Consider the following 16,293-nt stretch of genomic DNA (forward strand, 5'->3'; position numbering starts at 1 on the left):
ATCTACAAATACACGACTTGTCAACTAAGAAGGACCTCTCCAGTAAATTCGATGAATTGGTAAATGAGTGACCAGGCTGGTAAAATTCACTGACTAGGCTAAGCCGTCGTTCAACATCTACGAGGTGGTTGTATCTCATGCAGTGCAGCGAAACGAGGGCCTGAAGGAACATTAAGGCCTCAGGACACCCTGGCGCAAGCGAAACGCCATGGCCAGTTTGATGCTTTCCTGACAACGAGCCCCTCACGATCTCCACACTTCGAGCGACGATGCTCTCAGATGAGGTACTACTGTCTCCATACATGATGCATCTCAGCCCGACATAGAGCTATGATCAAGATCTGAATCACTGATTAACTTCAATCTATATCCAAAATCGATAGATGGCTTACCACTGCTGGATCTACACCACCAGCAATCCGAACCTTCCAAGAGCTTCTGTCAACTTGACTGAGGTTGGAGATATCGTTTGACTCCTGCAACAGCAGTTCGGCGATGCAGACGTCTTTGGAGAATACCCTAGTCGTAATTGCACTCTGGTCCTTCTGCCGAACCTGCAGCACCACGTCGTCTTCCTTGTCTTTTCCGGTGGGAACGATCATATCGAGATCCGATCGGCGGCCAGAAGAGACGTGTTTCAGCTCCGCTATGCGCTGACCATCTGGACTTTCCACCGTCCAGAGATTCTTCATTCCCGACCCGTGATGTCGTAGGTCAAAGATCGGCACACCCGAAGTGTCTTTCACCTGTCGACGCCATGACCAAGACTTCATTGGCCCAGGTCCTCCTCCAACGAAGAGCTCTTGGCCTTGCTCATCCACAACGGTGACGTTTGAGAACAACCGATCGTGGCATCTGACATAGATGCTGGTCTCTTCATTCGCGATGGGGGCATCGGAGATCTTGAAAGGAAGTGAGCAGAACTCGAGAACTGCCGCCATGTCGACTGCCAACTGAACAATGGATCTCGAAAGGTTTCCGGGATAAGCTGGGTGCAAGTATTCGCAGCCGCAAAAGCTGAACAATGCGACAGGACAGATGGGCAGGCCTCAACAACCCTTCGGTGAAGAAAGAGAAGAATGCAGGTCGGAACTCGCATGCGCCATAAGAACTAACTGCGCAACTCAGCAACTCTTGGCTAAGACAATGTGACTCGCTATACACGATCTGCAATGTCATCCCTTGCACAAGAAACCCCTCGAAGTATCGTGATCGGGTTTAACCGCTGCCTGGACCGCTTGTCCATCAGCACGTGGTCTCGGCATAAGCCGCCAGGGCAGAATCATCCACATACACCTCTTGTAGCCTTCTCCGCAGACAACTTGAGCTCGCGGCATGCGTCTGGTATCAAGGATAGCGCAAGGGTAATGTCTCGGTGATTATAAATTTCATGTTGCTGCAAGCCATGTCACGCTGACCGGCTGCCAACTGCATTTACCCAGACGATTTCCTATTTGTGCTTCAGCGCAGATCTTTTCTGAAGACAGAGAATACCAGTACACCGGTGTCTCGCCCAAATCGGGATTCCGAATCTAATCCTTGTTCTAGTTTCCTCCGTTATGGTGATGGTATTCTCTAGCTATGCCATATCCATACCACCTGCGGGTACCGGAAGCGGAGATGAGTCAGCGGTTTCACCTTAGACTACGGCCTGGTTCATCGATATCATCGATGAGTTGCTTCTCGGGGATGAGCGGATACAATAACTCTGGGTCCTTCGTATGTCAAGTCATTGCCACCGCTTCATTCTGGTATGCGATTCCAGCTCCATTCTGATACGCACAATCTCGATCAAGGGATCGTCAACACGTCTTTTCATCCATCATTTGCATTGGACGATGGAGATGCCACCATCTTCTCGACGAATGGCCATGCAATCCGAAAGCGGACGATTACGCTGCCATTTGCTGCGCCTCTTACCCATCTTGACCACCTTGAGCACACCATTGATGATGTGGAAAGGGCTTTCGGCTCTTACCGCTTCTTCAGTGCCAATGGTATGTGTCATCTCAGAGTCGATGGCACCCGCTTTTCATAGAGGGGATTTGCTCTTCCTGTCCAATCGGAGCAATCACATCCAAGCTGGAGAAATACCAGTCGTATGGTTTGCTGGCAGAGCTTTGCCAATGGTTCATCGGGCGATCAAAGTCTCTGACATTGGTGGAGACGATGATAATTCCTCGCCAAGGTAAGATATCGCCACAGCTTCGGTATGGCGACATCACATCTAACGTAACATAGACAGTTTATAGTCACTAAGGGTGACAATAATGAAGTCGATGACGTTTCCATGTATCCTGATGGGCGAACCTTTGTAACGAGAGACGAGATCGTGGGCCTAGTCGTGGGATACATACCGTACCTTGGATGGGTTTCCATTGCTCTTCAGAAGGTCGTTGAGGCAAAATATCTCATACTGTTGCTCGTAGTTGCTGTCATATTTGCCCGCTAGCTCAACAGCAGCTCACCTCCGGCTTCACTTCTCGGTATCTGTGTTCTCCGCAAGCCCGAATGTCAGCGTATTAGTCCAGTCTTAGCCATAATCTTTTGCACAAGTCTGTGTGTCTCGTATACGCATGTAGATGCCATGGATAGATTTGAAGGCCTGTTTAGTAGTGGGGTGGGGCGCATGAGGCACCTCCAACGTAAGATGATACACGATCATAGATCTTGTAGGGGTTTACTTTTGTGCGTCCTAACCCAAGGAATTTGCCGAAGCGTACTCATGTAAGACAGGTCCTTTACCTGAAAGACTGTCGGTTATACTATTCTGATGAGATGACATACTTCGCGGCAGCACCGATTGGACGTATGAGACGCTTGTCAACCGAGCATCGAGATGCCACTCGAAGGTACCTAGGCATCGACGCTGCGCAACTGATGGGTATCCAAGCAAAACATAGTGCTACGCACACAAAATGCAAGTGCTGCAACCGCCGTGTAGCTTGTTAAGACTTACATTGGTAAAGAGATACAGCTCGGTCCCATCTCCCCTACTGCCGCTATCACCATGGAAGTCCTGCGTCACGACTATGATACGATTCTCTTACGCGAGATCCACCAAGGATGGTAAGAAATAATCACATCACGCAAGTTGATGCCCGTCTGGATAATGCCTCACCGGAAAGGCATCTCGAGAATGTTTCACCTCATTCTGCACGGCCCAAGGCTTGGGCGTCCCATGATCATCTCTCAAAGTCATGGATACGGGTGGATGGTCTCAAAAGGCTCATGCGTTCCATCCTTGATAGGTCACAATCATCAAATCGCCTCATCGACGGAGCATTTTGACTAAACAGCCCCCAATTGCTGCACTAAACAAAGCACCTGTCTTACATGCTCTCGATCAGAATCTGACGGATAACTTGAAGGCGAGCTCTTGGAGATATCACATCCAGGAAGGCAGGCCAGGTATAAAGTCTGCCTGGTCCACCGTACAACTGTGTTTCCAGCACGCACATCTCCTCATCATTCAAGGCAACAAGTCCAGCAAAAAACTCTTCAACCCACATCATCAACATGTTTTCCAACGCCAAAAGCCTCATTGCTCCCATTGCTCTTTTGGCATTGGCCCAGCACTGCCCCGCGCCCTTCCTCGCCGCCATTCCCGCTGCTACCGCTGCAGGCATTGGCGCTGCCGTAAGTGTATCCATTCGCAACCACAAATGCAGTCCACACTGACGTGATGTAGAGTGCAGCTGTTTCCGCAGCTGGCACCGTCGCCGGCACCGTCGTGACTGCGATTAACGGCAAGAGGGCCCGCGATGGCACCCAGGTCATCCACGCCCGCGACAACTGGGCTGGACTTCACAGCTACGTCTCCAAGCGCCAGGATGAGGAATTCGGCACTGGAACCGCGTGGCAAGACTGCGCCGATCAGCTTAAGGGAGCTGACGTGACTTTCGAGGGCACCGGTCCTGGTGGTAAGTCCGATCTGCTCTATTACTGCGACATATCCATGTACTAACGTCATGTCTTCCAGTCATTCTCGTCAGCGGCATCCCCCCTGCGTGCATGACTTTGGCCACTGTCATTACTGGCAAGTTCAACGCTGGAAACCCTGTACCCCAGGGAACTGACTCGATCTCCTTCACTGGTCTTTCCAACGAAGACGTTCAGGCTATTCAAGATGCGCTTGATGCCAGGCCTACCTAGAATTGACGCCCAGATCTCACTCTCAAGCTCTTGTTGGAAGTGGTCTTGGTTGAACGGTTGTAGCTTTCTTTTCGGTTGATCACACACTCGTTTGGTTGTACGTACATGCACTGAAGTAGAAAAAACTCTTGGCCAAGATATGCTCGTTCGTCAGTTGGTGATGTAACAGTCCCTAGTGACATAAGGCAGTTAGACACTGTTAGACACTGAAGACTCTTGAAAATGGTGTGAAAGTGATGGAGATGCATTAAGAGCGACGTGCGTGTCCCTGCATGTCCAGATACATGCTCAGATACAGTTGTCAGCTTTAGCATGTGAGGATCTCTTTCCGTCTGGGTGACGCCTCATGGCATGCTGACATTATCCGCGTCAGCTTGCGAGGATGCCCTGCCGATAAGAAGGAAGAAAGCCCCAGACGACTTCACTCTTTCCTCCACCAACCTCGTCCACACCACGCCACCATGCTTCTCCATCTCCTCACCCCCATCCTCTACCTAGCCACTTCAATCCTCATATTCCACCTCGCTTTACACTGCCACAGCCAAGCCCATCGATACTGCTTCCTACCCTTCTTCCTCCTCTTCGCCTCACTATCCATCACATCCTCCACGCACTTCATATGGATACCCGGCCTAACAAGTCTCTGGACCCAAGCCATGGTGCTGAACATTCCTCACGTGTTCTGTCTACTTTACATACGAAATTGGCCCGTTCCGCGCCTGCCTACCACTTCACCACCTCTCAGTCGGTTTGCTCGGTTGCGACACCATTGGGAAGCAACATATCGTTTGTGGGGTAACCCGCAACTCATCGGTGTTGGTCCGGAACCGCAAACTACCAGCAGCTCAAACAAACAAGATCAGCAAACTTCAGTCTTCCTGTTCTTACGACTAGTAAAACTGCCAATGTACTACTACATCAATTTCGAAATCCTACCCGCTCTCGTCGGCCTAGTCTTCGGCGGGATATATCCCGAGGACGTCTCTGAAGAGAAGCAAATGCTACTCCGACGCTGGCACGACGTCACCACGCGAGACTTGATGATCCGGGCCTACGTCTCGGTCCTCTGGATCTGGCAAAGCGTCGTGTACCTAGACGGAAGCAACGCGGTACTAGCCAGTTTCTTCGTCAGCATCGGCTTGGACCGCACTTGTGATTGGCCTCCGCTGTTTGGAAATCCTGCATCTGTTACCTCATTGAGAACGTTCTGGTCACGCTTCTGGCACAAAGTCGCTCTTCAGCCATATACGTGTATCGGAAGAGCTCTTGCTCGCCAGCTCAACCTCCGTTCCGACTCCTACGAATGCAAAGCGTTTGTTGCTCTTGTCGTCTTTGGGCTTTCTGGGGTATCTCATGGGGTTGTGAGTTGGCAGATAGGTCGTGATGGATGGACAGACATCTGGTGGTTTATGATCAACTTCTTCGCTTGTTTGGCGGAGACGATCTTCTTGCAGCACTTCCTGCCTGCATTTGGTTATCAGAGAGAGCTGAAGTCAGTCAAAGAGAGTTGGTTCGGCGCGTTCATCGGACGAACATGGGTTTTCGCGTTCTTGTTCTGGAGTGTTCCCAAGTGGCAGTATCCGGCCATGTACAAGGACGCGCTCCAGGCAAGACAGATGGCAGTATGGAGCTTGATATTCTCGAAGATGATTACGAGCGCCGAACGGGGCTGAGCGGGAATCAGAGTCCATTCATCAGTATGCAGATTGATATGGTAAAATGCTAGCGATGCGGTCAAAACTGCTGTAGACGCCACATACTGTACAGACTCCACACGCCACCCACTAACACCAGTCCATGCAACGAATGCGAAATGCTTAAACAGCCTCCCAATTTGAAAGCGAATGACTGCTCTCATCTCTACTCTTTCTCGGCATCCATGGCTGGCGGCGGTAAGCCGGCGGGGCTGATCTCCTTGTTTAGCGCCAAGCGCTCCGGACTCACAATCTCTCCAGGGCTGATGATGTTGCCATGTGCATCAGCAATAGGAATGTGAGAGGCATCTTCGTCTCTCTCGTCAGATCTGCCGCGCTCTTCGCTCTCCGTCATGTTGTGCTCCTTGCCCTTCACGCTGCTGTTACGTTCAAAAGCTTCGGGCACCTTCTCACTGAGGTCGATGGCAACGAAGGATTTGGGAAGTTTGACACTAGACGACGTCAGTGGGAGTTTCTAGCGCAAGCCGAGAGAGGTGCATTGTGCTTACGTGTGGAATTTTGCCCGAAGAGTCTCGAGAACTTCTTTCCAGTCTTGGTGGAGAGTGAGACTGCGACGTGGTGCAAAACCGATCATATGGCGTGAGTCCAGTTGTCTGCCCATGTTAGCGATTGTCGCATTGCATTGCGTAGAATCATTTGACTTACACATCGAGCGGAGCAAAGGCGTGGCATCCTGGCGATAGAGTAATGCGAATGCTGTAGTTGAAAGTATGCGGCTTGTCGTCAATACTAGCATTCTCTGATTCGTACAGCTCGAAGTTGATCTGTGACAAGTAGTCGAGCTCTGGGATAGCATTGCGTTCGATCTTGGTCTTGATACCGCCCTCCAGGATGCAGTTGAGCAGTGTGTAGATATGCGACTCCTTGGTGAAGTAGAAGAAACACTTGGGCATGTCCGATGCCTGCAGCTCTTCTAGGTCTCCAACAATCTCTTTAAGAAGTGGTAACGATGTGAGCAAGCCAATTTCTAGCTTCTCCTCACTCTCGATACCGTACTCCTGTGGCCCGATGTAATCGAACAGAACCTTGCACAAGTGATACATCTCGCGCAGCTTGACCAGTCTCGCATCGGTTTGCGCTTTGGAGGCTGCAGTACCCAGACCCGAGTAGAGCTTGAAATAAGACTCGTGTACATAGGACGGAGGCGCTGGGGCTTTGACGGTAATCTCAGACTTGCGCCTGAAACCCATACGGTGGGAGAGGCTACCGCGGTCATGGGTCTTCTCCGCGCTCTGCTCCTTTGCCTCGGCCTTAAGCTGGGCATCTGACGGTGTCGGACCGACGGGTATAGACTTGGCTGAGCTGTTGTCGGGTGTGGTCTGCTTGGATCCGTCTGCAACCGGGTCTTCATCCACAAAGCTGGCATCGGGAGTAAACACCCATTCAAGGAAGGCGCGGTTGTGGAGAGCGTCGAACTTCATGGTGTCGTATAGCTCAGAAATCTTGCTTGGATCGACTTTGTCTGCGTCTCCAAATTCCTTGAACAGCTTCTCCCATCGCTCCTTGAACAACTCTGGTCCTTCATTACAGCACCAGCGTGTTTGGATGTGATTGACGTTAGTGTACTGGGACTGTCCTGACGTTTGTCCTTCCGATGGTGGAGAGTTCAACGCAGCTAGTGAAGAAATGGCTTCTGACTCGATCTTCTTGAAGTTGTGGTTCATGACACGCTGATGGAACTTGATCAAATCCACAACCTGCCGAACGACAATGTATGGCTCTGGTACGTCCTTTGGCCATGCAAACTGAGGCGGAGCCTTGTCGCCTGCGCGTAGCAAGGTCTTGAGCTTCTTCTTAACTTTGTCCATAACGTCCTTTGCCGCGTTCGAGTCATCCAGAAGGTCCTTGCGTACTGATATGTGTTCAGACTGGTACTGCTCCTTCTCCAAGAACGACGCTCCGAATATTTGTGCGCTGGTGGTCACTCGTCGCTCTGAACTGCTGAAGATGTGAACATCATCTAATACGTCCCTGTTCATCAACAACAGATCATTGCGGAAGTTCGCGCCCATGTCCTGCGTTTGATGCCGAGCGGAATGCGTCGGTTCACCTCCCCACTTGATAATCAGTTGGAGCTTATCAAGGACCATGTTGTTATCTTGCGCAGTGATGCGAGACAATGTGACCCCAGACATGGAATCGCTTCGGTTTTTGAGTAGCTCTGGTTCGTCCTCGCCGGCAGCGGCAGTCTTTTCCGTGCTCTCAGCAGTTTTTGACTCTGGCTTTGGAGCTTCCGGTACCTCTTCGGGTAGAGTCTCTCCCGGTAGCAACTCTTCCTTCCGGCGTTTGCGGAACATGGGCTTGATTTGAACTTTGGTTCCAGGCCAAGCGCCTTTTTTATTCAGATAGAGTTGCAGCTCGCGCAGCTTCTTAGTATCCTCGAGACCTTCATCTAGAGCTACCTTGACTGCATCACTCACGCTCTGCAACGCTATCTCTCCGATCAGCAATACTTCAGCCTGGTGGCCCTTGAGCAAGTCGACGAATGGTTTAGAATGGAAGGTGTATTTGAACTTCTGTTTCGGGGTCCTGTCCGCATGGCGAATGACTGACACGACACCTTTGAGCTTCCATTGCGCCGCAGTTGCCGGAGGAGGCACTTCCAGATGATCTTCCGACATTGACCTTTCCTGTTCAAGTTGCAGGTCGTCATCGTCATCGAAGGCAGGCGGAAGCGTAATCTCGGGTTCCGACATTGGCCCTTCTGGAGTCGAGGTAGAGGTAGTAGTGATTGTTGCAGGACTTAGTACTGAGGCGGGGTTAGGCTTCTCGAAACTAGGTGAGGATGCGATGGGCGTAGAGCTGAGTGACGTGTCAGGTGACGAAGGCATCGTGTTGGACTGCCGCATATGTTGGAGGTTGTGAGCATGATTGCCCACCCTTGACATGCTCGGACTCTTGAACAGCTTTCCAAGCGTCTTGCGATGGCCCGAGGCGCCCTTTATAGAATTGCCAGCACTATCTGTACCAGCTTGGGCATCTGCAGCCGCGTGTTGAGCGGCGTCCTTGCGTTGTTTTCGCGCAATTTCCTTCAAAAACATCTCCTTAAGAATGTTGGCCGCCTTATCGTAATAGTCACCGTTGTCTTTCACGAAGCTCCATCCGTTGACGTCGATAACATAGCTCTGATCTCCAGTGCGCAGTAGATCGAATCCACACACTCGTTGTCCAAACCCTTCTGAGATCTTAGCTGCTATCGCTGCCTCGGACTCGCTCAGTTTTGTAACATAGCGAACTTCCTTGCCGCTAGGATTGCGCTTAACAAGACCGTCAACGACAGGTGACTTTCTTGTTTCGGCATGGCAAAAGGTTGGTCCGACCGTATATGCTTTGACATCCTCAGAGTTTTCTACCTGGAGAAATTGCTCATAGATGTAACTGCCTGTCGGTTCAAGGATGCCCCTGGGTACTTCGAGAGTCTCATCCTTCTCTGAGCTCTTGTTGTTGATCTTCCTGAACAGCCTCCGGCCGCCGCCTCCATCTTTCTTGTGGAAGTAGATGTGTATGTTATGGTCTTCGCCGCTCACTGGCTTCTCAACGAATGGTTTGGTGAGGGTAACGCCGTCGACGCGGATCGTGTTGTTGTCGTCGATGAGTTCAACGGATTTCGGTGCCGGGGAGCCTCCACCAGTGCCGTCTTCGGGTCCTTCCAGCCTCAGGCCTGTTCTTTCGTACAGGGCTTTCGCGAACTCGGCCGATGGCAGCTTGGGCCCACCGTCGCGACTGACATCAATACGTTTCGGCGTAGGAACGTTGAGCTTATCCAGTATACCAAGACACAGACGACGATCCCACAGCACCTGCTGCATGGGCAGGTCATTTACGCAGAAGGGCTTTCGCAATTTGGTGTAGGCAATTGCCTTGTCCAGTGGGAAGCCATCGGAGAAGAAGGAGATGAGGAAATCGCACACAGGCCAGTTCTCGACGGCCTCGTCCAAGATGATCTTATCGCCAAAGATCTTGACTTCAAACTCGTCCACCAGCTTGCCGAAGATGTTGCGCGCAGGCTTGCTGCGTGCCTTTGACTCAAGCGCACACACACCGATTATGCCCTTGGTCGGCTTCTTCTCTCTCATCTCCCGGCTTGCCGGACTGCTACTGGTCGCCGTGCTTCCGCTGATGCGTCTCTGTGCCGTCCGACTTCGCGAGCGGCGGGGCTGCGTCGATAGAGGGGGCTGTCCAGCGTGGGGAGAGGCGGGGTGGGCCGGGGCGGTGTTGGGGCTCGCCGTCTGGCCGTTGGCGGGCTGGTCTTGGGGGAAGAGCAATTGCGTGGGCGAGGTTTTGGTGCCGAGACTGCCATTCTGGCTCGAGGTAGTGACAGAGAGCGACGAGGTGGCCGTCGTGGTGCCGTGTGGGTTGTCCATTCTGGCTGGGTAGAGTTAGTGGGTCAACTTGGAATGTCTGGAGTGTGCATGTGAAAAAGATCATGGCGCGGCCGTGATGGCCCATGACGTACGTACCGTCTGGTTCTGAGCCCGCCACGGAACTTTTTCCACTCCAACTGTATCCGCGGTTGGAAATGGCAGAAACGAATGAGGATATGGATAGTCGCTTCGACTCTGTTGCTGCAGTGCCCGCGTCAGATCGCGGCTGTCGGAAGGAATCCGGCAGCAGCAGAGGATTAACTGGGGCGCTTGCAAGACTTCCCCGGGTGCTCTCTAGCGTGGGCGTGGCATCCGAGTCGTCGAGAGCGGAGCCAGACCAGGCTTGTCCAAAATACTCAAAGATGCTGCTATCAGATGCCTTGGACGGGCGGCGTGCGGGCAGGCTCTGTCGAATCGCTGCGGCACCGAGCGAGGGGACGGACACGCTGGGACGCTCTACATTGCGCCCGCCCGTCTCAGGCTCGCTCGATCTTGCCTTTTGGCCGCCTGCGGACGCGCCGCTCGCACTGGAGAGCTGTCGCCACGATCGTGTGCTCTCGGAACTGGCTGTGCGGGATAGTGGCTGCTCCATGTTTCGCGGTACGCCTTGCACCCGTGCGCCGTGGGGGAAGTGGACAGTAGATGTTTGGCGACAGTATCCTCACAACGTCTTCATTCTCCGGAGCGCAGTAGAAGTTGAGTCTCTAGACGTCAAGAATGCGAAACACTTTCACGACACGGTACGTCACTCAGCGCAACTTGGCAGCATGGTCGAATACCACAATCTGAATGGACAGACTTGCATATGCTGTGCCGTTTCGAGCTCTAGATGTCCACCTTCGGGCTGCAGCGAGGCTACACGCGCGCCACGTGTTGCACATCACATCGGAACGGCGCCCGCCCAGGTTGACTTGTACCTAGGCTTCGGGGGTACCCCGTTCCGCGTCCCCATGTTTTTGGAAGATGATCAGACGATGCCGGTCATAGTTGAGGTAATCCAGATGTCTTGTGAGCGCGTTATCGCTGACGTGGTTCTGAGCTGCAATTTGAAGCATAACTCACCAGCCAGCATGGAAGCTTATGGGTATTCTTTTTGCTATGCAAGGCGGTGGACCCTGAGTCGATCGCTTGGCGCCGTCACGCGATCTAATCTAATCTTATCTGATCATCTCATCTCCGCAAAAAAAGTTCTGGTCGCGTTCGCGGCTGCAACACCAGCCAGTTGATGCATGCGCCCCGGTCGTCCTTTCCCAACCTACACCCAACATGGCAGGCCCCAAGGTACAGCAGAGTGCCAGCAGCGGCCCAGTGACCAAGCGTCAGAGGACACGGCACGAAGGTGAAAAGCACGTCGCAACACAGATCCGCCAGTCCAAGATATTTGCGCCGTTCCGAGTAAGCTTCCATGGCGCGACCAAGCACTCGCGCACGACTGACTTCATGATAGACTGTTGGCCTTGTGTCGCCTACAAGTGTTCCATTTACAGCACTCCCGCTCGGCAAGACGACCTTCCAGATCACTACCTCGGTCGGCCGCTCTCTCCAAACGTACGACCTCAAGCGCGGACTCAATCTCGTCTTCATAACTCGACCGCAAACCCCCGAGGAGATTACTGCGACAGTAGCATGGAACAAGGTCGTCTTTGCAGCTTGGTCAAGCTACAAGAAAGAACACGAGCGCGGCGTGTGGGTATACCAGCGCGGGAAAAAGATTGCTGAGCTAGAGATACCACGCGGCGGCATACAGCGCATCAGAAAATTGGTCGTCCTCGGAGAATGGATAGTAGGATGCGGCAAGTACAACATCGAGGTTTGGAGGACAGCTACCCGCGAGCACTACACGACCCTCCACGGCGCATCGTCCAGTGACCTCTCGGGCTGCATCTGCAACATGCCCACGTATCTGAACAAGATATTCGTAGGCCGAAAGGACGGCTCTGTCGAGATTTGGAACATCAGCACTGCCAAGCTGCTATACACGCTTCTCCCGCCAGCCGCAGACTTCGGCTCTGTGACCGCCCTACAGCCGACGCCAGCTTTGTCCCTCCTCGCTATCGCATACAAGTCCGGCCCAATTACAATCCACGACATTCGCGCCGACAAGGAGGTTATGCGCCTGAACACAGGTGGCTCGCAGAAATACCCAGTGACATCAATTTCCTTCCGGACCGACGGACTGGGTGCTGGCGACGATGGTCGTGAAGACGGTGTCATGGCCACGGCCAGTACTCAGAGCGGCGACATTACCTTCTGGGACCTGAACAAAGGCGGTCGTAAGACCGGTACTCTGCGCGGAGCTCATGGCCCACCCCCGGCTGTCAGTGGAGGCGTAGGCGGCGGCATCAGCAAGATCGAATTCCTCGCTGGACAGGCTGTAATTGTGTCGAGTGGCTTGGACAACTCTTTAAAGACATGGATTTTCGACGAAACCCCCTTCTCGCCCCTACCGCGTATCTTGCATTCCCGTGGCGGCCATGCTGCGCCAGTTTCGACTCTTCGCTTCCTCCCCTCCAATTCAGATGGCTCCGACGATGTCGGCAAATGGCTTCTTAGCTCGAGTCAAGACCGAAGCTTGTGGGGCTGGAGTTTGCGACGCGACGGGCAAAGCACAGAGCTCAGCCAGGGTGCTCTTCAGAAGAAAGCGAAGAAGATGGGCCTCTTAAACGGAAACGCCGAGACTTCCAAGCACCATATCAAGTTGGAAGACCTGAAAGCGCCAGCCATCACCTGCATGGCTTGTTCTCTCAACCGCGACGGCGGCATGGGCGCGATGCCTGGCGTATCTGGCATCTGGACCAATTCATCCAAGGTCAAGGGCCAGGACAAGAAAGCTACAGAGGTCAACATGACTGGATGGGAGAGCATTGTCACAGGACACGCTGGTGACAAGACTGCGAGAACCTGGTTCTGGGGGCGCAAACGGGCTGGTAGATGGGCATTCGAGACAGGCGACGCTACAGAGGTCAAGAGCGTCGCAATCTCGTCCTGCGGCACGTTTGCTGTGATAGGTTCCGCTGGTGGCTCCATTGATATGTACAACTTGCAGTCTGGCCAATTCCGTCGCAGGTTTCCCGCTCGACTCACTCCGGCGGAAGCCAAACAATACAAACTCCGACAGCTACAGGCCGAGGAGGCTATGGACTTTGCAGAAGATTCGCCACGGAAGTTTGCAAAGGGCGAAGGCAAACACAAAGGAGCTATCACTGGTCTTGCCGTAGATGGCCTGAACCGTACGCTGATAAGCTGCTCCGATGATGGTAAAGTTAAGGTGAGTAACTTTTTCTCCCACTGCTGGTCAACACTAAATATCTTTTAGTTCTGGGACTTTGCTACCGGCATTTTACTTCACGAGATCGACTGGTACCCCATGACGAAGATTCATGGTCTACGCTACCACCGGAATAGTGATCTGATAGCACTGAGCTGTGACGATGGCTCAATCCGTGTATTGGACATTACCACCAAGAAACTCATTCGAGAGCTATGGGCATCGAAGTCCCATGCTGCATTGCAGACTCTCGACTACACATTTTCGAGCGACGGCCGATGGATCATTTCTGCAGCCTCTGACTCCACAGTCAGGGTATGGGACTTACCGACGGGCCATCTTATCGACGCCATGAAACTTCGCCGAAAGTGTAATACAGTGGCCTTCTCACCTTCGGGCGAGTTTCTCGCTACCGGGCTGGATGGCGAGGTTGGTGTGCACATTTGGACAAACCGAACACTCTTCACCCATGTTTCAACCCGCCAAATAACAGAAAATGATGTTGTCGAAGTGAATGCGCCGACAGCATCTGGCGAGGGCGGTGTCGCCGTCGTTGACGCTGCGACCGAAGAGCAGGCAGAAGACGAGGATCAGGACGAAGTTACAGTGCCAGTCATGGACCAACTCAGCGACAAGATCACAACACTCAGCTTGGTCCCAAAGTCTCGCTGGCAGACACTTTTACATCTCGATGTCATCCGTGCCCGCAACAAGCCCAAGGAAGCTCCCAAAGCCCCAGAGAAGGCGCCTTTCTTCCTTCCGTCTCTTGGTCAAAATCAGATTCAAGGAGCAGACAACACTGCTCTCGCACCACTCGACCAAGACCCCAAGTCTCGCATCTCCAGCTCCGCGCTTGCTTCGCGTTCTAGCGCCGCCACGGCTACCGATGTGTTCAGCCGTCACCTCGCACATGCGACCGAGACTGGCCAATATACACCTCTCTTAAGCCACCTCTCTTCCCTTCCTCCATCGGCTGCTGACATCGCAATTCGCACCCTTGACACGACGGAACCTTACACTGAGCTACGAACGTTCATTGAGGCGTTGACCGCGAGACTACAAGAACGCCGAGACTACGAGCTGGTGCAGGCTTGGATGAGTGTGTTCCTGCGACTACATGGAGACATCGTGGTCAAGGATCCTGAGCTTGTGGGCGAATTGAGGAAGTGGCAAGAGGAGGCAAAGAGGGAACGTGAAAGGGTCGGTGGGTTAGTAGGATATAGTGTTGGTGTGGTCGGATGGGTCAGAAGCGCAAGATAGGCTTCTGGTTGCATGTGCATGTTTAGCATATTTCGCAGCTGTCGCCTTGTTCTTGGCCTACCAGTTGATACAGAATCAATAATTACGGTACTCCTTACAGTTTCAAGTTAAGAACTTTCGATGCTCTCCAGCATGACTTCGGTCATATCTCAGACGTATCTTGCCCCACTGTCGTCTGATGTAGAGCAGGTGTTGCGCCCGCTACAGACATTGAGATCTGCGTAGCCATGCCTGCCGCACCCAGCAACTTCCCAGCTGGCTTCCAGCGTAGCAGTTTCGTCACATGGCTGCACCGTGCCTCACCCAACCCCAGAACCCATCGTACTTGGACCACCTGGAAAGCCATGGCAGGGCTTAATCAAGGAAATCGGTTTCTAGACGATCAAGAAATACTAATCAGAGCTTCAGTCTCTCGAAGAGTTTTCCTAGGGTTTGATGTTTCACAAGGACGCCTGAGTTGCCCGGGCTGCATACGCATCATTCAAAGAACACGATGCAATCATGCTCTACAAGCCGTTGCAGATACATGCCTATGCAACCACCACTGCGAGTTCTATTACCTAATTCCAAGAAGTATTCATTAAACAAACTCGAGCTCATGATGATCGTGAGGCAGTGTTGTGCGTAGTTGTGACCCGCTCTGCAGGTACGTTTCTCCACCATGACATCACAGCAAAATACATCATCGCGATGACACAAATTGATCGCGACGAGAACTTCTTACCCCTCATACTCACACTCACAAATCTTCCACTGCTCTTACTTTCAGCTCAAGCCCAACTACTACTACACCAACCAAACCTTACTCACATACTTCATCATGCCTCGCAACGGAGACGGATCCTCAGACAACGGCCCCATCGAGGTCGGCAAGGACGCTGTCCACGGCGCCTCTGGAGACGTACGTACCCTCATCTACCATCGCACATCTCAGGCTGGAGACTAACAGATACCAGTCAACCCTCGAGCACACCAAGAACAACGTCGCTCCCATGCCTGAAATCGAGAAGGGCGAAGGTACGACTCGGCTGCCCCACCTACCCCTCTCCGCATCCCAAGCTCTTTTCCAAACCACAACGAAGGAAGAAAACATAACTGCAAAAGACGCAAGCACTGACACGACGCAGCTATCGAAGGCATGAACGCCTCCGGCGGCGGCCTTGCACCAAAGAAAGGCCACACCGGCCAAGGCGCCCCCGCCACCGACTCGAACAAGCCCGCGCCTGTCGACGAGGTCACCAAATAAGCTATCACCACCAGAGCAAAGAGCGACATGACCGCGCTCGGCCTCTAGGGAGAACATCCCCGGTACCAGCAAGGGGTCCGGCTAGCTAGCTAGTAAAGCAAAGCAAGGGAGTAACATCTACAAGTGACAACGGACTTTTGCGAGTAACATCGGTAGTTGCGTTGCATTGCATTGCATGCTTGCAAGCGGCGTGGGCCCCTAGATAGCTACGAAAGTAACGAATGGAAGTCAAATAACTCAAAGACGATCTTCTTAACAGCATGTGGTTCTAGATTCCTGTGTTGG

The 16,293-nt window shown here is 52.8% G+C and overlaps 4 protein-coding genes across 4 annotated transcripts; 3 read left to right on the forward strand and 1 right to left on the reverse strand.

The window, feature by feature from the left end:
* Positions 1–3,519: 3,519 nt before the first annotated feature.
* Positions 3,520–4,155, forward strand: J4E84_000267 (uncharacterized protein; the record flags this gene model as incomplete). Its single annotated transcript, XM_049382909.1, has 3 exons — positions 3,520–3,639; positions 3,692–3,923; positions 3,983–4,155. 3 exons carry the CDS (start codon positions 3,520–3,522, stop codon positions 4,153–4,155), a joined length of 525 nt encoding a protein of 174 aa, XP_049248427.1.
* A 1,860-nt stretch (positions 4,156–6,015) lies between these two features.
* J4E84_000268 (uncharacterized protein) lies at positions 6,016–10,234 on the reverse strand (the record flags this gene model as incomplete). The annotated part of the gene is made up of 3 exons (XM_049382910.1): positions 6,016–6,301; positions 6,359–6,463; positions 6,516–10,234. 3 exons carry the CDS (start codon positions 10,232–10,234, stop codon positions 6,016–6,018), a joined length of 4,110 nt encoding a protein of 1,369 aa, XP_049248428.1.
* Positions 10,235–11,500: 1,266 nt separating this feature from the next.
* Positions 11,501–14,762, forward strand: J4E84_000269 (uncharacterized protein; the record flags this gene model as incomplete). Its single annotated transcript, XM_049382911.1, has 3 exons — positions 11,501–11,629; positions 11,682–13,502; positions 13,551–14,762. 3 exons carry the CDS (start codon positions 11,501–11,503, stop codon positions 14,760–14,762), a joined length of 3,162 nt encoding a protein of 1,053 aa, XP_049248429.1.
* Positions 14,763–15,582: 820 nt separating this feature from the next.
* Positions 15,583–16,008, forward strand: J4E84_000270 (uncharacterized protein; the record flags this gene model as incomplete). The annotated part of the gene is made up of 3 exons (XM_049382912.1): positions 15,583–15,663; positions 15,719–15,779; positions 15,890–16,008. 3 exons carry the CDS (start codon positions 15,583–15,585, stop codon positions 16,006–16,008), a joined length of 261 nt encoding a protein of 86 aa, XP_049248430.1.
* Positions 16,009–16,293: the final 285 nt, after the last annotated feature.

This window comes from Alternaria hordeiaustralica (assembly GCF_023758085.1).
Source record: "Alternaria hordeiaustralica strain BMP 2776 chromosome Unknown scaffold_1, whole genome shotgun sequence".
NCBI lineage: Eukaryota > Fungi > Ascomycota > Dothideomycetes > Pleosporales > Pleosporaceae > Alternaria > Alternaria hordeiaustralica.